Source organism: Scyliorhinus torazame, chromosome 10 (assembly GCF_047496885.1).
Source record: "Scyliorhinus torazame isolate Kashiwa2021f chromosome 10, sScyTor2.1, whole genome shotgun sequence".
In the NCBI taxonomy this organism is placed as follows: domain Eukaryota; kingdom Metazoa; phylum Chordata; class Chondrichthyes; order Carcharhiniformes; family Scyliorhinidae; genus Scyliorhinus; species Scyliorhinus torazame.
In genome coordinates this window covers 115442801-115465507 of record NC_092716.1, presented here as the reverse complement: position 1 = coordinate 115465507, position 22707 = coordinate 115442801, and the positions used below count along the sequence as shown (strand labels likewise).

The 22707-nt window shown below is 49.4% G+C and overlaps 1 protein-coding gene across 1 annotated transcript in view; it reads right to left on the bottom strand.

Moving 5' to 3' along the window:
* Window positions 1-22707, bottom strand: part of hydin (HYDIN axonemal central pair apparatus protein) — a 1604351-nt gene that overhangs the window by 670506 nt on the left and 911138 nt on the right. The window contains exon 39 of the mRNA XM_072518656.1: window positions 16197-16385. Within this exon, the coding sequence (XP_072374757.1) occupies window positions 16197-16385 (189 nt within the window). The remainder of the gene's footprint in view (window positions 1-16196; window positions 16386-22707) is intronic.

The window sequence follows — 22707 nt, the reverse complement described above, 5'->3', positions numbered from 1 at the left end:
AACTCCAGCGAAACAGCCTTGCATTGTTATTCCGGAATCGCTCCAAAAACGTCAACGGATTATGATCAGTATATATAACGGTGTCAGATGGATTGCTGGTCACATAAATGTGGAAATGTTGCAAAGCCAGCACCAAGCTCAAAGTCTCCTTCTCAATCGTTGAATACTTCTTCTGGTGAGAATTCAATTTCTTTGAAAAATAACAAATAGGCCGCTCTAGCCCTTTGTCGTTGTCTTGTTGAAGCACCGCACCTACGCCCACATCACTCGCATCAACAGTGTTGTTCTTATTAGCCTTAGTTTATTACCTCAGATTATGTCACCTTTGCTCATGAGTCGCCAGGTATCTTTCTGATACCGCCACGTGGTTCAAGCTCGAGTTATGATTAATAAGTCAGCACACCGCTTAGTAAGATTGAAATCAACGGTCATTTATTATATACAACAAGTAATGCTTACACAATAATGCTATTCTCTATATAGAAACCTTACATGACTGGCCAATACTTAACTTTAGGAAGGGCCCACCAGGTCAGGGAAACGAATGGCTTACCGAATCGGATCTGGCCCGCGGGATTCAAAAGGCTGATACGGGTTGATGGCTAGGAGTCTTTATCGGATAGCGATCGGTGGAGTCAAACTCAGTTTCTGGTCGATGTTCTTGCGAAGGTCGCGAGCAGGCGAAGAAGGGAGAGAGCAAGAGATCTGAACTGGGCCCCTTACTTTATAGGGCCCAGGGGCTTCCCGCCTCTCGGGGCGGCCCTTGACCCTGAGTCCCAAGTGATTGGACTTGTTCCCAATCACTGGGTTCGATACGTCCAATAATGGGGCGATTCCTCGATCAGGGGGTGGTCGTTCACCTGTCTTTGTTTCGGCCACTGCAGGCGCCGACAGGTCTGGCCCGGCATTCAATTGCTAATATGTTGCAATTGTTCCCGGGGATAGCCGATTAAACTGCAGATGTCTGGGTTGATGTGCTGCTAATGGTCTTGAGTATCGATCTGGGCCGACTTCCCCAGAGCCGAATATGCTATTCTGTCTGCAGCTGTCCGTTTGTGTCCTGTTGACTGCTTTTCCCATCAGCCTTTTTGGTGAGCTATTTTAAATCGGGTTTTGGCCAAATTAATAGGGAATCAGCCATTTTAGGTGGCTACACACCCTCCTTGTGATCCGAACGCGAAGCATGAAGGATCACATACATTTTGGCCTTTCCGTTCCCTGACCGGGGGGGGGGGGGAGGGGGGGGGGCACCTCCTACATGGCCACTACTCTGACCCTAGCTATGCACAAAAATTTACCTAAACAATTCTTGAGGGCGCGATGTCAGGCAGGGGCATGTATTAACAATTAAACAAGGAACCTCTAATTTTTACCTTAATACGCTTGAGTATCGATCTGGGCCGACTTCCCCAGAGCCGAATATGCTTTTCTGTCTGCAGCTGTCCGTTTGTGTTCTGTTGACTGCTTTTCCCATCAGACTTTTTGGTGAGCCATTTTAAATCGGGTTTTGGCCAAATTAATAGGGAATCAGCCATTTTAGGTGGCTACAACAGCCACTTTGAATGGTTTGGTATAATTTGGGATGGCTAACACAGGAGCAGTGGTTAACACAGCCTTCAGGCCGTCAAAGGCCTGTTGACACTCCGCTGTCCACTGGAATTTGTTACGCTTATTGAGCAAGTCCGTCAGTGGAGCGACCATACTGCTAATATTTGGCACAAATTTCCGGTAAAATCCACACATACCAAGAAATCGCATTATTTCCCATCGCATCGAGGGTATCGGAAACTCCCCAATAACTTTTGTTTTCACATCCCATGGGACCATTCGACCCTGTCCGGTTGTATGACCAAGGAAAGTGACTTGGGCTTTTCCAAATTCACTTTTGGCTCCGTTCATCACCAAACCCGCCTCCTGAAGTCGATCGAATAACTCCATCAGATGTTTTAAATGGTCTTTCCATGTCGGGCTGAAAATTACCAGATTGTCAATGTTATACCGCACAATTGGAGAATCCTGAAACAACTGTGTTAGTTAACCGTTGAAATGTGGCTGGGGCGTTTTTCATGCCACTTGGCATAACTTTGAATTGGTATATACCATCTGGAGTCACAAAAGCTGAAATCTCCTTCGCCCTTTCGGATAAAGGTACCTGCCTTTAAGTAAATCCAATTTGGAAATAAAAGTGGACTGCACTGTCAATGCAAACCTCCAAACGTGGGATAGGATAAGAGTCTGTTCTTGCAACTGCATTAACCTTTCTATAGTCCACACACAACCATTGGGCACCGTCTGGCTTAGGTACCATTACTATGAGTGAGCTCCATTGGCTGCAACCCACTTCAATTATGCCATCTTTAAGCAGACTCTCAATCTCTTTGTTAACCTGTGCCAATTTTAAAGGGTTAAGTCTACATGGATGTTGTTTGATTGAAACAGCATTTCCCACATCTACATCATGTATAGCCATTTTAGTACTCCCCAATTTTATCTCCACAAACTTGCCCATGTGATATCAATAACTCTTTCAGGTCAGTTTGTTTTTCCTCTGGAAGATAACTCAACAAATTATCCCAATTTTTAAGAACATCCTCATTTTCCAATTTAATTTGAGGTATGTCAAATTCACAGTCATCTGGATTTGGTTCGTCACTTTGAGTTAGAATCATTAAAACCTCCTCCTTTTTCTCTCCTTCCCTTTCAAAGTACATTTTCAGCATATTCACATGACACACTCGCTGAGTCTTCCTTCTATCTGGTGTCTTTACCACATGATTCATCTCACTTAATTTCCTTTCAATCTGATACGGTCCACAAAACCTAGCTCACCTACCACTGGTACCAACACTAAAACATTATCTCCACTGGCAAAACTACGAACTTTGGATTTCTTGTCCGCGACCCGTTTCATCACATTTTGTGCAACTTTCAAATGTTGTCTAGCCAATTCACCTGCTCTATTTAATCGTTCCCTAAAATTTGACACATAATCCAGAAAGTTAAGGCAGGAAGTTAAAAGACAGGACCTCTAGGGTTGTAATCTCGGGATTACTCCCTGTGCCACGTGCCAGTGAGGATAGAAATAGGAAGATAGAGCAGATAAACACATGGCTAAACAGCTGGTGTAGGAGGGAGGGTTTCCATTATCTGGACCACTGGGAGCTCTTCCGGGGCAGGTGTGACCTGTATAAGAAGGACGGGTTGCATCTAAACCGGAGAGGCATAAATATCCTGGCCGCGAGGTTTGCTAGTGTCACATGGGAGGGTTTAAACTAGTATGGCAGGGGGGTGGGCACGGGAGCAATAGGTCAGAAGGTGAGAGCATTGAGGGAGAACTAGGGAATAGGGACAGTGTGGCTCTGAGGCAGAGCAGACGGGGAGAAGTTGCTGAACACAGCGGGTCTGGTGGCCTGAAGTGCATATGTTTTAATGCAAGGAGCATTACGGGTAAGGCAGATGAACTTAGAGCTTGGATTAGTACTTGGAACTATGATGTTGTTGCCATTACAGAGACCTGGTTGAGGGAAGGGCAGGATTGGCAGCTAAACGTTCCAGGGTTTAGATGTTTCAGGCGGGATAGAGGGGGATGTAAAAGGGGAGGCGGAGTTGCGCTACTTGTTCGGGAGAATATCACAGCTGTACTGCGAGAGGACACCTCAGAGGGCAGTGAGGCTATATGGGTAGAGATCAGGAATAAGAAGGGTGCAGTCACAATGTTGGGGGTATACTACAGGCCTCCCAACAGCCAGCGGGAGATAGAGGAGCAGATAGGTAGACAGATTTTGGAAAAGAGTAAAAACAACAGGGTTGTGGTGATGGGAGACTTCAACTTCCCCAATATTGACTGGGACTCACTTAGTGCCAGGGGCTTAGACAGGGCGGAGTTTGTAAGGAGCATCCAGGAGGGCTTCTTAAAACAATATGTAGACAGTCCAACTAGGGAAGGGGTGGTACTGGACCTGGTATTGGGGAATGAGCCCAGCCAGGTGGTAGATGTTTCAGTAGGGGAGCATTTCGGTAACAGTGACCACAATTCAGTAAGTTTTAAAGTACTGGTGGACAAGGATAAGAGTGGTCCGAGGATGAATGTGCTAAATTGGGGGAAGGCTAATTATACCAATATTAGGCGGGAACTGAAGAACCTAGATTGGGGGCGGATGTTTGAGGGCAAATCAACATCTGACATGTGGGAGGCTTTCAAGTGGCAGTTGAAAGGAATACAGGACCGGCATGTTCCTGTGAGGAAGAAAGATAAATACGGCAATTTTCGGGAACCTTGGATGACGAGTGATATTGTAGGCCTCGTCAAAAAGAAAAAGGAGGCATTTGTCAGGGCTAAAAGGCTGGGAACAGACGAAGCCTGCGTGGAATATAAGGAAAGTAGGAAGGAACTTAAGCAAGGAGTCAGGAGGGCTAGAAGGGGTCACGAAAAGTCATTGGCAAATAGGGTTAAGGAAAATCCCAAGGCTTTTTCCACGTACATAAAAAGCAAGAGGGTAGCCAGGGAAAGGGTTGGCCCACTGAAGGATAGGCAAGGGAATCTATGTGTGGAGCCAGAGGAAATGGGCGAGGTACTAAATGAATACTTTGCATCAGTATTCACCAAAGAGAAGGAATTGGTAGATGTTGAGTCTGGAGAAGGGGGTGTAGATAGCCTGGGTCACATTGTGATCCAAAAAGACGAGGTGTTGGGTGTCTTAAAAAATATTAAGGCAGATAAGTCCCCAGGGCCTGATGGGATCTACCCCAGAATACTGAAGGAGGCTGGAGAGGAAATTGCTGAGGCCTTGACAGAAATCTTTGGATCCTCGCTGTCTTCAGGGGATGTCCCGGAGGACTGGAGAATAGCCAATGTTGTTCCTCTGTTTAAGAAGGGTAGCAAGGATAATCCCGGGAACTACAGGCCGGTGAGCCTTACTTCAGTGGTAGGGAAATTACTGGAGAGAATTCTTCGAGACAGGATCTACTCCCATTTGGAAGCAAATGGACGTATTAGTGAGAGGCAGCACGGTTTTGTGAAGGGGAGGTCGTGTCTCACTAACTTGATAGAGTTTTTCGAGGAGGTCACTAAGATGATTGATGCAGGTAGGGCAGTAGATGTTGTCTATATGGACTTCCGTAAGGCCTTTGACAAGGTCCCTCATGGTAGACTAGTACAAAAGGTGAAGTCACACGGGATCAGGGGTGAGCTGGCAAGGTGGATACAGAACTGGCTAGGCCATAGAAGGCAGAGAGTAGCAATGGAGGGATGCTTTTCAAATTGGAGGGCTGTGACCAGTGGTGTTCCACAGGGATCAGTGCTGGGACCTTTGCTCTTTGTAGTATATATAAATGATTTGGAGGAAAATGTAACTGGTCTGATTAGTAAGTTTGCAGACGACACAAAGGTTGGTGGAATTGCGGATAGCGATGAGGACTGTCGGAGGATACAGCAGGATTTAGATTGTCTGGAGACTTGGGCGGAGAGATGGCAGATGGAGTTTAATCCGGACAAATGTGAGGTAATGCATTTTGGAAGGTCTAATGCAGGTAGGGAATATACAGTGAATGGAAGAACCCTCAAGAGTATTGAAAGTCAAAGAGATCTAGGAGTACAGGTCCACAGGTCATTGAAAGGGGCAACACAGGTGGAGAAGGTAGTCAAGAAGGCATACGGCATGCTTGCCTTCATTGTCCGGGGCATTGAGTATAAGAATTGGCAAGTCATGTTGCCTAACTTTAGTTAGGCCACACTTGGAGTATAGTGTTCAATTCTGGTCGCCACACTACCAGAAGGATGTGGAGGCTTTAGAGAGGGTGCAGAAGAGATTTACCAGAATGTTGCCTGGTATGGAGGGCATTTGCTATGAGGAGCGATTGTATAAACTCGGTTTGTTCTCACTGGAACGAAGGAGGTTGAGGGGAGACCTGATAGAGCTCTACAAAATTATCAGGGGCACAGACAGAGTGGATAGTCAGAGGCTTTTCCCCAGGGTAGAGGGGTCAATTACTAGGGGGCATAGGTTTAAGGTGAGAGGGGCAAGGTTTAGAGTAGATGTACGAGGCAAGTTTTTTACGCAGAGGGTAGTGGGTGCCTGGAACTCGCTACCGGAGGAGGTAGTGGAAGCAGGGACGATAGGGACATTTAAGGGGCATCTTGACAAATATATGAATAGGATGGGAATAGAAGGATACGGACCCAGGAAGTGTAGAAGATTGTAGTTTAGTCGGGCAGCATGGTCGGCACGGGCTTGGAGGGCCGACGGCCCTATTCCTGTGCTGTACATTTCTTTGTTCTTTGTTAATCCAACAATGTAAGTTTTGATTTCACACCCACCAATTTTTCCTTAATCAATTTAAGTGGTCCTCTTACCTCATGACGAAAAATTAGTTCAAAAGGACTAAATTTGGTTGACTCATTAGGTGCATCCCTAATTGCAAACAGTACGAATGGAATTCCTTTATCCCAATCCTCTGGGTAATCTTGACAATAAGCCCTCAACATTGTCTTTAATGTCTGATGCCACCTTTCTAACGCTCCCTGCGAATCTGGATGGTATGCAGTTGATTCAAATTGTTTTATTCCTAAGCTATCCATAACTTCTTTGAATAACCTCAAGGTAAAATTTGATCCTTGATCCGATTGTATTTCTGTGGGTCGTCCATATCTAGTAAAGAATTTAAGTAACTCCTGCACAATCTTTTTAGCTGCAATATCACATAATGGAATGGTCTCTGGAAACCTAGTAGACACATCCATTATAGTCAAAAGATATTGATTCCCACTTTTTGTTTTAGGAAGCGGTCCTACGCAATCAATTAGGACCCGTGTAAAAGGTTCCTCAAATGCTGGAATGGGTATTAAGGTTGCTGGTTTTATCACTGCTTAAGGTTTCCCTATCACTTGACATGGTCGAGGAGGATCCTCGAACTTTGCACTTTGCAGTTCGAGGAGGATCTGCCTACTGAGGCAGTATGGGTTGAAGTCAGAAATAGGAAAGAAGCAGTCACCTTGTTGGGAGTTTTCTATAGGCCCCCCAATAGTAGCAGAGATGTGGAGGAACAGATAGGGAAACAGATTGTGGAAAGGTGCAGAAGTCACAGGGTAGTAGTCATGGGTGACTTCAACTTCCCAAACAATGAGTGGAAACTCTTTAGATCAAATAGTTTGGATGGGGTGGTGTTTGTGCAGTGTGTCCAGGAAGCTTTTCTAACACAGTATGTAGATTGTCCGACCAGAGGGGAGGCCATATTGGATTTGGTACTTGGTGATGAACCAGGGCAAGTGATAGATTTGTTCGTGGGGGAGCATTTTGGAGATAGTGACCACAATTCTGTGACTTTCACTTTAGTAATGGAGAGGGATAGGTGCGTGCAACAGGGCAAGGTTTACAATTGGGGAAGGGTAAATACGATGTTGTCAGACAAGAATTGAAGTGCATAAGTTGGGAACATAGGCTGTCAGGGAAGGACACAAGTGAAATGTGGAACTTGTTCAAGGAACAGGTACTACGTGTCCTTGATATGTATGTCCCTGTCAGGCAGGGAAGAGATGGTCGAGTGAGGGAACCATGGTTGACAAGAGAGGTTGAATGTCTTGTTAAGGGGAAGAAGGAGATTTATGTAAGGCTGAGGAAACAAGGTTCAGACAGGGTGCTGGAGAGATACAAGATAGCCAGGAGGGAACTGAACTTGACTTCCAAAAGGCCTTTGATAAGGTGCCTCACGGGAGACTGCTGAGTAAAATAAGGGCCCATGGTATTCGAGGCAAGGTACTAACATGGATTGACGATTGGCTGTCAGGCAGAAGGCAGAGAGTTGGGATAAAAGGTTCTTTTTCGGAATGGCAACCGGTGACAGGGTTCAGTGTTGGGGCCACAGCTGTTCTCTTTATATATTAACGATCTAGATGACGGGACTGAGGGCATTCTGGCTAAGTTTGCCGATGATACAAAGATAGGTGGAGGGGCAGGTAGTATGGAGGAGGTGGGGAGGCTTCAGAAAGATTTAGACAGTTTAGGAGAGTGGTCCAAGAGTGGCTGATGAAATTCAACGTGGGCAAGTGCGAGGTCTTGCACTTTAGAAAAAAGAATAGAGGCGTGGACTGTTTTCTAAACGGTGACAAAATTCATAATGCTGAAGTGCAAAGGGACTTGGGAGTCCTAGTCCAGGATTCTCTAAAGGTAAACTTGCAGGTTGAGTCCGTAATTAAGAAAGCAAATGCAATGTTGTCATTCATCTCAAGAGGCTTGGAATATAAAAGCAGGGATGTACTTCTGAAGCTTTATAAAGCATTAGTTAGGCCCCATTTAGAATACTGTGAGCAATTTTGGGCCCCACACCTCAGGAAGGACATACTGGCACTGGAGCGGGTCCAGCGGAGATTCACACGGATGATCCCAGGAATGGTAGGCCTAACATATGATGAACGTCTGAGGATCCTGGGATTATATTCATTGAAGTTTAGGAGGTTGAGGGGAAATCTAATAGAAACTTACAAGACAATGAATGGCTTAGATAGGGTGGATGTAGGGAAGTTGTTTCCATTAGCAGGGGAGACTAGGACCCGGGGGCATAACCTTAGAATAAAAGGGAGTCACTTTAGAACAGAGATGAGGAGAAATTTCTTGAGGCAGAGAGTGGTGGGTCAGTGGAATTCATTGCCACAGAGGGTGGTGGAGGCCGGGACGTTGAGTGTCTTTAAGACAGAAGTTGATAAATTCTTGATTTCTCGAGGAATTAAGGGCTATGGAGAGAGAGCGGGTAAATGGAGTTGAAATCAGCCATGATTGAATGGTGGAGTGGACTCGATGGGCCAAATGGCCTTACTTACACTCCTATGTCTTATGGTCTTATGGTCTAAAGGGATTAGAGGAGCTAAGAGAGGGCATGAACAATCTCTGGCGGGTAGAATCAAGGAAAACCCCAAGGCCTTTTACACATATGTGAGAAATATGAGAACGACTTGATCAAGGACAGTAGCGGGAGATTGTGCATTGAGTCTGAAGAGATGGGAGAGGTCTTGAACGAATACCTTTCTTCAGTATTTACAAATGAGAGGGGCCATATTGTTGGAGAGGACAGTGTGAAACAGACTGGTAAGCTCGAGGAAATACTTGTGAGGAAGGAAGATGTGTTGGGCATTTCGAAAAACTTAAGGATAGACAAGTCCCCCGGGCCTGACAGGATATATCCAAGGATTCTATGGGAAGCAACAGATTAAATTGCAGAGCCGTTGGCAATGATCTTTCCGTCCTCACTGTCAACAGGGGTGGTACCAGGGGATTGGAGAGTGGCGAATGTCGTGCCCCTGTTCAAAAAAGGGAATAGGGATAACCCTGGGAATTACAGGCCAGTTAACCTTACTTCAGTGGTAGGCAAAGTAATGGAAAGGGTACTGAGGGATAGGATTTCTGAGCATCTGGAAAGACACTGCTTGATTAGGGATAGTCAGCACGGATTTGTGAGGGGTAGGTTTTGCCTGACAAGTCTTATTGAATTCTTTGAGGAGGTGACCAAGCATGTGGATGAAGGTAAAGCAGTGGATGTAGTGTACATGGATTTTAGTAAGGCATTTTATAAGGTTCCCCATGGTAGGCTTATGCAGAAAGTAAGGAGGCATGGGAAAGTGGAAAATTTGGCCAGATGGAATACGAACTGGCTAACCGATAGAAGTCAGAGAGTGGTGGTGGATGGCAAATATTCAGCCTGGATCCCAGTTACCAGTGGCGTACCGCAGGTATCAGTTCTGGGTCCTCTGCTGTTTGTAATTTTCATTAATGACTTGGATGAGGGAGTTGAAGGGTGGGTCAGTAAATTTGCAGACGATCCGAAGATTGGTGGAGTTGTGGATAGTGAGGAGGGCTGTTGTCGGCTGCAAAGAGACACAGATAGGATGCAGAGCTGGGCTGAGAAGTGGCAAATGGAGTTTAACCCTGAAAAGTGTGAGGTTGTCCATTTTGGAAGGACAAATATGAATGCGGAATACAGGGTTAACGGTAGGGTTCTTGGCAATGTGGAGGAGCAAAGAGATCTTGGGGTCTGTGTTCATACATCTTTGAAAGTTGCCACTCAAGTGGATAGAGCTGTGAAGAAGGCCTATGGTGTGCCTGCGTTCATTAACAGAGGGATTGAATTTAAGAGCCGTGAGGTGATGATGCAGCTGTACAAAACCTTGGTAAGGCCACATTTGGAGTACTGTGTACAGTTCTGGTCGCCTCATTTTAGGAAGGATGTGGAAGCTTTGGAAAAGGTGCAAAGGAGATTTACCAGGATGTTGCCTGGAATGGAGAGTAGGTCTTACGAGGAAAGGTTGAGGGTGCTCGGCCTTTTCTCATTAGAACGGAGAAGGATGAGGGGCGACTTGATGGAGATTTATAAGATGATCAGGGGAATAGATAGAGTAGACAGTCAAATACTTCTTCCCCGGGTGGAACAAACCATTACAAGGGGACATAAATTTAAGGTGAATGGTGGAAGATATATGGGGGAAGTCAGAGGTAGGTTCTTTACCCAGAGAGGAGTGGGGGCATGGAATGCACTGCCTGTGAAAGTAGTTGAGTCGGAAACATTAGGGACCTTCAAGCAGCTATTGGATAGGTACATGGATTACGGTAGAATGGTATAGTGTAGATTAATTTGTTCTTAAGGGCAGCACGGTAGCATTGTGGATAGCACAATTGCTTCACAGCTCCAGGGTCCCGGGTTCGATTCCGGCTTGGGTCGCTGTCTGTGCGGAGTTTGCACATCCTCCCCGTGTGTGCGTGGGTTTCTTCCGGGTGCTCCGGTTTCCTCCCACAGTCCAAAAGATGTGCAGGTTAGGTGGATTGGCCATGATAAATTGCCCTTAGTGTCCAAAATTGCCCTTAGTGTTGGGTTGGGTTACTGGGTTATGGGGATAGGGTGGAGGTGTTGACCTTGGGTAGGATGCTCTTTCCAAGAGCTGGTGCAGACTCAATGGGCCGAATGGCCTCCTTCTGCACTGTAAAGTCTATGATAATCTATGATTAATCTAGGACAAAGGTTCGACACAACATTGTGGGTCGAAGGGCCTGTTCTGTGCTGTATTTTTCTATGTTCTATGTGTGACATGATTGACAAAATTTAACTACATCTTTATGTAGTCCAGACCAATAAAAATGTTTCTGGATTTTAGCTTCAGTTTTCCTTATCCCCAAAGGACCTCCCACTGGTACCTCATGTGCAACTCGCAACACCTCCTTTCTATACCCTACCGGCAATACTACTTGATGAACCTCTGCCCACTTTTCATCCACCTGCATATGTAAAGGTCTCCATTTTCTCTTCAGGACATCACTTTTACGGCAATAACACTCTGGTATACACTCAGATTCCTCTTCCGTGTATGCTTTCTGATACATCCGTTTTATTTCTATATCTTTTTGTTGTAACTCTGCCAATTTTCCTGAACTAAAAATATCCGCCTCAAACTCCACCTGTTCTTGTTCTTTTTCAGCCATCTGATCAAAAATCGTTTCTGACAATTGCACTTCAACGTCATCTTCACTCTTTGATTTCTCCTCTTGTCTTAACCTGTGACTTTGCGATCTTGTTACTACACAATCCAGAAAAATTCCTTCAACACTTGAGCTGTCTGATTTTCCACTGGCTTATCAACCACAATAGGCATCGCTCCCACTTGCGATCCAGCTATATCATTACCCAAGATAAACTGTATTCCTGGACAAGATAGTTTCTCTATTACTCCTACTACCACTTCACCACTCTTCACTGGACTTTCCAACCTTACCATTTATAATGGAACGCTACTCCTCTCACCCTGAATTCCACATATTACCACCTTTTCTGGCAACATTCTTCCCAACCTACATAACTCCTCATCTCTTACCATTAAAGATTGACTAGCTCCCGTATCTCTTAAAATTGTGACTTCTTTACCTACTCCTCCTGATACACATGAGTAAACGTTGAGAACTTTGAGAAGGTGACTTTCTTTGAGAAGGTGACTTTCTTTGAGAAGGTGACTGAACAGGTAGACGAGGGTAGAGCAGTTGATGTGGTGTATATGGATTTCAGCAAAGCGTTTGATAAGGTTCCCCACGGTAGGCTATTGCAAAAAATACGGAGGCTGGGGATTGAGGGTGATTTAGAGATGTGGATCAGAAATTGGCTAGCTGAAAGAAGACAGAGGGTGGTGGTTGATGGGATATGTTCAGAATGGAGTACAGTCACAAGTGGAGTACCACAAGGATCTGTTCTGGGGCCGTTGCTGTTTGTCATTTTTATCAATGACCTAGAGGAAGGCGCAGAAGGGTGGGTGAGTAAATTTGCAGACGATACTAAAGTCGGTGGTGTTGTCGATAGTGTGGAAGGATGTAGCAGGTTACAGAGGGATATAGATAAGCTGCAGAGCTGGGCTGAGAGGTGGCAAATGGAGTTTAATGTAGAGAAGTGTGAGGTGATTCACTTTGGAAGGAATAACAGGAATGCGGAATATTTGGCTAATGGTAAAGTTCTTGAAAGTGTGGATGAGCAGAGGGATCTAGGTGTCCATGTACATAGATCCCTGAAAGTTGCCACCCAGGTTGATAGGGTTGTGAAGAAGGCCTATGGAGTGTTGGCCTTTATTGGTAGAGGGATTGAGTTCCGGAGTCGGGAGGTCATGTTGCAGCTGTACAGAACTCTGGTACGGCCGCATTTGGAGTATTGCGTACAGTTCTGGTCACCGCATTATAGGAAGGACGTGGAGGCTTTGGAGCGGGTGCAGAGGAGATTTACCAGGATGTTGCCTGGTATGGAGGGAAAATCTTATGAGGAAAGGCTGACGGACTTGAGGTTGTTTTCGTTGGAGAGAAGAAGGTTAAGAGGAGACTTAATAGAGGCATACAAAATGATCAGGGGGTTGGATAGGGTGGACAGTGAGAGCCTTCTCCCGCGGATGGATATGGCTGGCACGAGGGGGCATAACTTTAAACTGAGGGGTAATAGATATAGGACAGAGGTCAGAGGTAGGTTCTTTACGCAAAGAGTAGTGAGGCCGTGGAATGCCCTACCTGCTACAGTAGTGAACTCGCCAACATTGAGGGCATTTAAAAGTTTATTGGATAAACATATGGATGATAATGGCATAGTGTAGGTTAGATGGCTTTTGTTTCGGTGCAACATCGTGGGCCGAAGGGCCTGTACTGCGCTGTATTGTTCTATGTTCTATGTTCTATATGTTACCCACACAAGTAAATTCTTTAAAGACATCTGGCACCTTCTTATCAATCACCTCTTGAACAGTCTGTACAATCTTTTGCACCTCCTTCGCTTCCCTTGGGCTTTCCTTTACCACTAACAAACCCCACTGTCTTATCCTGTTTTCCCACATCAGCCTTCCCAGTGCTTTTCTTCAACCACCAATACTGTGACTTTACATGGCCTAGTTTATTACAGTGAAAACATTTGAAACTTTTCATTTCTTTTCCACCCTCCTGGATTTGTTTTTTAATCTGAGGTACACTCTCCTTATTATCTCCCATCATATCACCTTTACCTTTACCACTTGATTATTTCTCAAATCCCCAGTTTCTATCCCTCACAGGCTGAAACTGATGTCGGAAAGCAAGCTTTGATTTATGAACGAATTCATAATCATCTCCCATTTCTGCTGCTAACCTCGCAGTTTTAACTCTCTGCTCTTCCACATGAGTTCTCACTACATCAGGAATTGAATTTTTAAACTCCTCCAAAAGTATAATTTCTCTGAGAGCTTCATACGTTTGGTCTATTTTCAAAGCCCTTATCCACCTATCAAAATTACTCTCCATGTATGTTTGACCAAATTCTTTCCTTAAATTTCTAAACCTTTGTCTGTAAGCTTCAGGCACTAGCTCATATGCACCTAAGATGGATTTTTTCACCTCCTTATATGTCCCACATACCTCCTCCAGTAGTGATGCAAACACTTCACTAGCCCTACCTATCAGCTTAGTTTGAATCAGTAATACCCACATGTCCTGTGGCCATTTCATTTGTTTATCTACCTTCTCAAATGAAATGAAAAAGGCTTCCACCTCCTTCTCGTCAAACCTTGGCAATGCTTAGACATATTTAAATAGATCCCCACCACGCCTTCGACTATGACGCTCTTTCTCACTATCCTCATCACTATCATCCAACTGTACGTTTCCCTTTACGTCTGTCAATTTTAACGGACTGTCATGTTTCATGGCCATTTTCTGAAGTTCAAACTCTCTCTCTTTATCTTTTTCCCTGATCTGTATCTCCCTTTCTTTTTCTTTTTGTTCTGCTAGGGCTATCCTTTCTTCCCTCCTTTCTTCTCTCTCCTTTTCTTTCACCTCTCTATTTCTCTCTCTTTCTTTTTCCTCTCTTTCATATTCAAGCTGCTTTAATTCTTTCTCATGTTCCATTTGTTTAATTTGTAACTGAATTTTTGCCATTTCCAATGAGTCAAACATCTCAGGCAACTTTAAATGCTTAACCACTGCCATAATTACCTCATCTTTTCACATTTTGTCAGGTCATGTTAACTGCAATGTTTTTGCCAAATCTAACAGTCAGTAAACGCACCAAAACAGGCATGAACATTTTTTTTCAGGAATGTTCATGGTAAAACAATAAAATGATTGTTACCACATACGCTACAGGAAAGGTGTCCCGAAGCGTGATATATTGGCAAGACCATGCAGATGCTGCGACAACGGATGAACGGACATCACGCAACAATTGCCAAGCAGAAATGTTCCCTTCCAGTCGGGGAACACTTCAGCTGTCAAGGGCATTCAGCCTCTGACCTTCGGGTAAGCGTTCTCCAAGGCGGCCTTCAGGACGCACGACAACGCAGAATCGCCGAGCAGAAACTTATAGCCAAGTTTCGCACACATGGGTACGGCCTCAACCGGGATTTGGATTCATGTCGCATTACATTTCCCCCCCACCATCTGGCCTGGGCTTGCAAAATCCTACCAACAGTCCTGGCTTGAGACAATTCACGCCTCTTTAACCTGGGGTTACCCCTCTCTCTGGCTCTGTAAAGACTTAATTACCTGTAAATGCTCGCATTCAAAGTATCGCCTTGTACCTTTGGCTTTGTCTATATATATGTTTCTGGAACCTACCTCTTCATTCACCTGAGGAAGGAGCAGTGCTCCAAAAGCTAGTGATTTGAAACAAACCTGTTGGACTTTAACCTGGTGTTGTCAGACTTCTTACTGTGCTCACCCCAGTCCAACGCCAGCATCTCCACATCAATAAAATGACCATGATGTGGATTATGATGTGATTATGATGTCCTTGATTCACCTGAGGAAGGAGCAGTGCTCCGAAAGTGAGTGATTTGAAACAAACCTGGTGGACTTTAGCCTGGTGTTGTAAGACTTCTTACTGCAATAAAATGATTAACATTAATAGCCTGTGCCAGGTCAGAAAGAGGGGCATGCTCACACATACCTTTTTAATAGATGCCTAAACATCCTTCAACATAAAACCTTAACCTATTTTGCGTGAAGTACCATTCATTCTCACTTGCATAATCGGCTTTCTGTCATAGTTCAATGTTTTGGAGGGGTACCTGGGATCTTATCCCTTGTATCAACTATGCACACAACTACTTTGTCGCACTTAGCTTAAGTTTTCAGTATAGTTGTGGTGCCTCAAATATGTGCGGATTGATCCAGATGCCTCCTTTACAGATGGCTTTGAGATAACCTTGTGCTTTATGGCTGAAAGAATGGCCATTAGTCAAGCAGAGACAGCTCTCATTTGATTTTGTTTTCTAAATGGCTCATCTAGGCTCAAAGTACAGCACAATTCTCCATAACAATGAGCTGATAGATTAAATCTTGGTATTACAATTTGTGGAGATAAATGAAACAATTTTCGGCAGGAAGATAGGAGATAAGGGAGGCACAAGGTTAGCACTGCTGCCTCACAGCATCAATCTAGGGGGTTTGATTCCGACCTTGGGTGACTGTGTAGAGTTTGCACTTTCTCCCGTGCCTCCGTGTGTTTCCTCTGGGTGCTCTGGTTTCCTACCACAGTCCAAAGATGTGTGGATTAGGTGGATTGACTATGCTAAATTTCCCCTCTGGTGTCCAAAGTTTAGGTGGGTTTACGGGGATAGGGCGGATTGAGTGGGCCTGTTGAGGGCGTTCTTTAGGAGGTTCAGTTCAAATCATTCCCCCGACCCACTTCATCCCCGCAGTGTGACTCCAAAACCCAACCTCACGTACCTTTGGCCTCTGATACTTTCTCAGTCACTTCGCTCTCAGGCTCCTTTTTGTCCTCTGTCAACGGACTTGCTGGTGGCTTCGAAGAAGCATCACTTTCACTGGTTAGTGGGGCACCCTCTGGAAATTGAAGCCGTTCTTGCTTCTCTGTTTGATCAGACAGCTTCTCATCCAAATCATTCTCTTTCACCTCTAGGAAGAAAGTCATATTTCACAGAAGGTTTATGTAAAAATGAAATAGTTTTAGTTTGTGATAGTATTTTTGAAGCAAGCTGGTTTCAACCTGCGACCTGACCAAGGTTAATATTCATCCCTCAACCAACATCATGAGACAGATTATCTGGTCATTTCTACTTGTTACATCTTGCTGGGCATGAATTGGTTTCCACACTTCCTACATTATAACAATATCTCACAACTATTTCATTGGCTGCAAGCATCCTCAAGTCTTGAAAGATGCTATCTGAATGCAAGTTTGCTTTCTTTCACTCAATCCAGTGTCCAATGGTGTTTAATGGGTGAAGAACCAGAGAGGTGAGGAAGTTCCAGTGCTGTCTGGACAGCACCAAATATAAAGGATTAGGTGAAATGGAAGCCTTCTTGAAGATTTGGATTTTTAAGAAAATGGGGTGTTTTTATTTTACTGTCACAACTGCTGATGAATTATAGTCTATTTTTAAATTAATTCATTCCTGGAATAAATTGTGGTTTGCACATCTTTACTTAAAGGTTCCATTCCTTGTGAATAAGCTTAGAGTTGTTGAGTGACGACTCGGGTAGCAGTGATGCCACAAACAGGAATCAGGGGCAAAATTCTCCGTTATCGGCGCAAAGTCTGCTGACCGGCGGCAAAAACGGCGTAAATCCCACCTGCATCACGCCGCCCCAAACGTCGCAAAGTCTCCGGCCCTGAATGGGCTAGCAGCGACATGACGCTATCCGCGCTGGCTCACGTGGTTCACGCCGTGCGGCGTCATACACGCCACACGGCGTGACGGCTCATTAAGGACGCGCTGCTCCCCCCACCCGACAGAACACCCGACCGGATGGCCGCCCGCCGCTCAGCCCCGAGGTTCCAGTCTCGTGACATTGAGGCGCTCCTGGACGCAGTGGAGCAGAGGAGGGAGGCCCTGTATCCCGGGCACGGCCGCAGAGTTGCCCCACGCCACAGCCGGCGTCTGTGGAGGGAGGTGGCAGAGGCCGTCACCGCTGTGGCCCTGACACCACGGACAGGCACCCAGTGCCACAAGAAGGTGAACGACCTCGTCAGAGCAGCCAGGGTGAGCCTCCCCCCCCCCCGCCCGATATCCATATCCCCCATTTCCCCCCTCCCCCATATCCCCCCTCCCCACACCCCCCTACCCCATATCCCCCCTCCCCCATATCCCCCCTCCCCCTATCCCCCCCATATCCCCCTCCCCCATATCCCCCCTCCCCCATATACCCCCTCCCCGATATCCCCCTTATCCCCCTCCAAATATCCCCCATATCCCCCTCCCCATATCCCCCCTCCCCCATATCCCCCTCCCCCATATCCCCCCTCCCCCATATCCCCCCTTCCCCATATCACCTGATCACTGCCTGCGTGTCTAACCATGCATGCTTCATTGTGCATCGCAGGAGCAAACGTCGAGGCACCCATCCCCGCAGATGCAGACCGCCCGCATGATGCCCCTCGGAGACCACGGGAGACGGAGAGACCCGGACCCTCTGGGATGCGACGCCCGCAGGATGCCCCTTGGAGACCACTGGAGATGGAGAGACCCGGACCCTGTGGCATGCGACGCCCGCACGATGTCCCTCGGAGACCACTGGAGATGGAGAGACCTGGAGCAACAGGGAGACGACTCCCCCGTCTCGTGCGGGTGCGACGACGCAGGCGTGTGCCACCCAGCGACGAGAGGGGCAGCCACAGGCCCCCGTCACAGCCGAGCCACTAAACCACTACCCAGGACAACACTACCCAGGACACCACTACCCAGGACACCCCTACCCAGGACACCCCGACCTAGGACACCACTATCCAGGAAACTGAAATACAGGACAGTGACACAGATTGGATGGGCGGAGACGAACTGCCACCCCAAAGTGCCATGGACTCAGAGTGGGACGATGCGCACGACACAACGCAACTGCTGTCACCAACACCCTCCACCATCGCAGAAACACTCACCTCGGTTGGGCACTTTAGTGATGAGGCGTCTGGTACACCCACTGGTGCGCACAACACAGCCGTCCCGGTACAGCAGGTGGAGGTAGGAGCAGCAGAGGGGCCGGGCGGTCGGAGGGCAGCCCAGCCCAAGCGAACATCTGCTGCCCAGATGGATCCCGGGTTCCTGGAGTTACCACACCCACCCATAGATCCGATGCAACCACCGACCCGGAGACGAGCGAAGAGGGTGTCGGCCGGCTTGCGGCGGCTGCAGTCACAGGTGGAGGAGTCCACCCGCATCCAGGAGCTGGGAGTGGTGCAGGTCATGCATGCCACCCAGGCCGACACCGCACGGGTGTCGTCCGCGGTGGAGGCAATGGGTGCGACGGTGTCAGACATGGGGAACGGTTTGCGAGGCCTGGGGCTTTCCCTGCAGGCGGCGTCTGTGGCCCAGGACATGGCTGCCCTCTAACAGGAGGCCATGAGCCAGCGGCAGATGGCAGAGGCGCTCAACGCCATGGCCCAGTCTCAGCAGGCCATGGCCCAGTCTCAGCAGGCCATGGCCCAGTCTCAACAGTCCATAGCCCAGTCTCTGCAGGCCATGGCCCAGTCTCTGCAGGCCGTCGCTGAGGGCATCGGCGCCATTGCCCATGTGCGAGCCGGCGTCGCACAGTCACAGACAGGGTTTGCCAATCCCCTGAGCTCCATGGCTGCAAACCTGCAGACCCCTGTCGATACCAGCACGGGCCTCCAGGACTGGCAGAGCCAGATGTCGGGGGGGGCGTCGGATGGCCAGTCCGTTCCCATCCCCCACCCATGTAGAGGCCTGGGGGCCATCGGGCACCCCGAGGGAGGAGGAGGTGCTGGGTTCCTGTTCCGGGTCCCATTGTAGGGGAGGTCCCAGAACACCTCAACACCTCGGACTCCCCCCCCCTTCCGTCCCAGGTGCATCGGGTGGGCAACGGGCAGGACAGGCTGGCAGCTCGCCATCCCAGTCGCCCGGGCCGCAGCCTGGCCCATCTAGGCCAGGACGCCCCAGGATACGGCCGCCAAAGGGATCCCGTGTCAGAGGGCAGGAATCACAGGAGTCCACCTCCAGTTCTGCTGTACCGTCTGGGGAACCACGTAGACGTAGTCATAGGCTCCGTAAGGCCAAACAATTAGACACTGAGTAAGTTGGCAGGGGTGCAGGGCACAGATGAGTTTTAGGGGCTAGGGCACGTGCATGAACTCCTTTCGTTATTAAAGTCAATGTTACACCTACAGAAGCTGCCTTTGTGCTCTGTCCAAAGCAAGCGGGGGGTGTCATGTACGTTGAGCGCAAGTGTGTGTGTGAGGGGTGGTCTTACCTCAGCCTCAGGTGAGTCTGCCCTCTTCCCCCTGGGCCGCCATCAACATCCCCCCCGGGCAGAGGACAGGACCGTGCGCTGCAGTGTCACAGTCGCATGCAGGGATGGTCCGGATGGATGGTGGTACTGTGGCCATGGGTCAGACATAGTCCAACGATGTGGAGCCAGGAGCTCATCGCAGGGTGGGTTGTCATCATCCTCCATGGCCTGCAATAGACACGCGTCCACCGGCAACTGTAGGGCAGCACGGTAGCATTGTGGATAGCACAAATGCTTCACAGCTCCAGGGTCCCAGGTTCGATTCCAGCTTGGGTCACTGTCTGTGCGGAGTCTGCACATCCTCCCCGTGTGTGCGTGGGTTTCCTCCGGGTGCTCCGGTTTCCTCCCACAGTCCAAAGATGTGCGGGTTAGGTGGATTGGCCATGCTAAATTGCCCATAGTGTCCAAAATTGCCCTTAGTGTAGGGTGGGGTTACTGGGTTATGGGGATAGGGTGGAGGTGTGGACCTTGGGTAGGGTGCTCTTTCCAAGAGCCGGTGCAGACTCGATGGGCCGAAAGGCCTCCTTCTGCACTGTAAATTCTATGATAATCTATGAAAACTGTGTGAGCCCGGCCGTTGTGCCGCAGGTGGATCGGCAATGGGGGGGGGGGGTGTGCATGCGGGTGGGGTGGGTGGGGTTGGGGAGGGGGGTAAGGGTGCTGGGTGGGTGGATGGGTGGGGGGGTGTGGGTGGTCGGCTGTTGCCATGGTGTGTGGTCTGTGGCCATACTACCCGATTCCCACGCCCATCTAGTCAGTGAAGCGGGCGGCTATCAGCCTGTCCCGTGCCTGCTGGCCCAGCCGGTAACGGTGGACAGCCACCCGCCTGTGTCTAGCCCGTCTGCCCTGACCATTACCCCCATCCCCCTCATCTGGGAGGACTGCGCCTCTTCCTGCTGCTCCTCCACTCCGCCCTCCTCTGCCTGCGGCACATCGCCCCTCTGCTGGGCTATATTGTGCAGGACGCAGCACACCACAATGATGCGGCCGACCCTATCTGACGGATACTGGAGGGCGCCCCCAGAGAGGTCCAGGCACCTGAAACGCATCTTCAGCACGCCAAAGCACCTCTCTATCACTCCCCTTGTCGCTGCATGGGCATCATTGTAGCGGTTCTCCGCCTCATTGCGTGGCCTCCATATAGGCGTCATCAGCCACGATCGCAATGGGTAGCCCCTGTCGCCCAGCAACCAGCCGCTCAGCCGGAGATGGCGTCCCTCGTACATGCCGGTGACGTATGACCGCGACAACACGTATGAGTCGTGTACACTGCCTGGGTACCGGGCGCAGACGTGCAGGATCATCATGCGGTCGTCGCAGACCACCTGTATGTTCATCGAATAGGTCCCCTTCCTATTGGTGAACACGGCCCTGTTATCTGCAGGTGGCCGCACGGCGACGTGCATCCCATCAATCGCGCCCTGGACCATGGGGAACCCGGCCACGGCAGAGAAGCCCACGGCCCGGGCATCTTGGCTGGCCCGGTCCACAGGGAAGCGGATGTAGCAGTGCGCCATGGCAGATAGGGCGTCTGTCACTGCCCGGATGCACCGGTGCACCGATGTCTGCGATATGCCGGACAGGTCCCCACTCGGTGCCTGGAATGACCCCGTTGTATAAAAGTTCAGGGCCACCGTAACCTTGACGGACACGGGGAGAGGGTGTCCCCCGCCAGTGCCACGCGGTGACAGGTGTGCTAGCAGGTGGCAGATGTGTGCCATGGTTTCCCGGCTCATCCGGAGTCTCCTCCTGCATTCTCGGTCCGTGAGGTCCTGGTATGACTGCCGGGGCCGGTACACACGAGGCGCCCTCGGGTGCCTCCATTGCCGTGGGGCCGGGACGTCCTCCTCCCTCTCCTCGTCCTGTCGGTCAGGTGTCCCTCCAGCCTGGTCGGCTGCCGCCTGCCCCTCTGCGGCAGCCTGCGCCGCCTCTCTGGCACGCTCCTCCTCCTCCTCATCCAGGGCAACATGGACATTAGCGGCTGCCGCCACAGTGGCCAACATCGCTGGCTGATCGGAAAACATGACGACATGTTATCATTGCTCATACCCCCTCCTCCTCCCAGCCAGGTGGCATGGACCGCATGGGTCCGACTGTTGGAGGCTGGCACCTGGCCAGGTGGACCAGCTCACTTGCCCCCCCCCCCCCTCCCCATGTCCCTCCCCGGCACAGACTCCATCACCCCATCCCCCTCCCCGGCACGGACCCCTCCCCCCGTCCTCCTCCCCGGCATGGACCCCATCCTCCTCCCCGGCACGGACCTCATCCCCCTCCCCGGCACAGACCCCCCCCCCCCATCCCCCTCCCCGGCACAGACCCCCATCCCCGGCAAGGACCCCATCCTCCTCCCCGGCACGGACCCCATCCTCCTCCCCGGCACGGACTCCATCCTCCTCCCGGGCACCGACCCCATCCTCCTCCCCGGCACTCACCCCCCACCTCCCAGCACTCCCCCGGAGCCCAGCCCACTCTAACCCCCCCCCCGTCGCACACACACACACAAAGCCCTACACACACCTCTCCCCCACACATTCAGACTGCGGCCACGCCATCACCTCTCCAGCGGCCAACCCCCCAGGCCGTCACCCACCTCCACGCTGGTCGGCGTAAACCTTGAGCACTGGTTGACGCCGATTGAAAGGTGGTTTGATTTACGCCAACGTGACCCGTCATCACGTCGGCGGGACTTCGGCCCATCCGGATGGGAGAATATCGGCAGCCCCAAAATCCATTGCCTTGCGCCCACCCGTGCCATTCTCCGAGGTGTGCGGCGCCATTGACGCCCCGCCGACTTTTCTCCCTTCGGAGACTTCGGGGGGCGGCGGGGGCGGAATTCACGGCGGCCAACGGCCATTCTCCGACCCGCTGGGGGGTCGGAGAATCTCGCCCCACGTGTACTACAGTCTGCCGTGGGGCATGGCTGGGAGGGGAGGGGGCATTCTACAATGGAAGAAAATGAAAAATAATTGTGAGG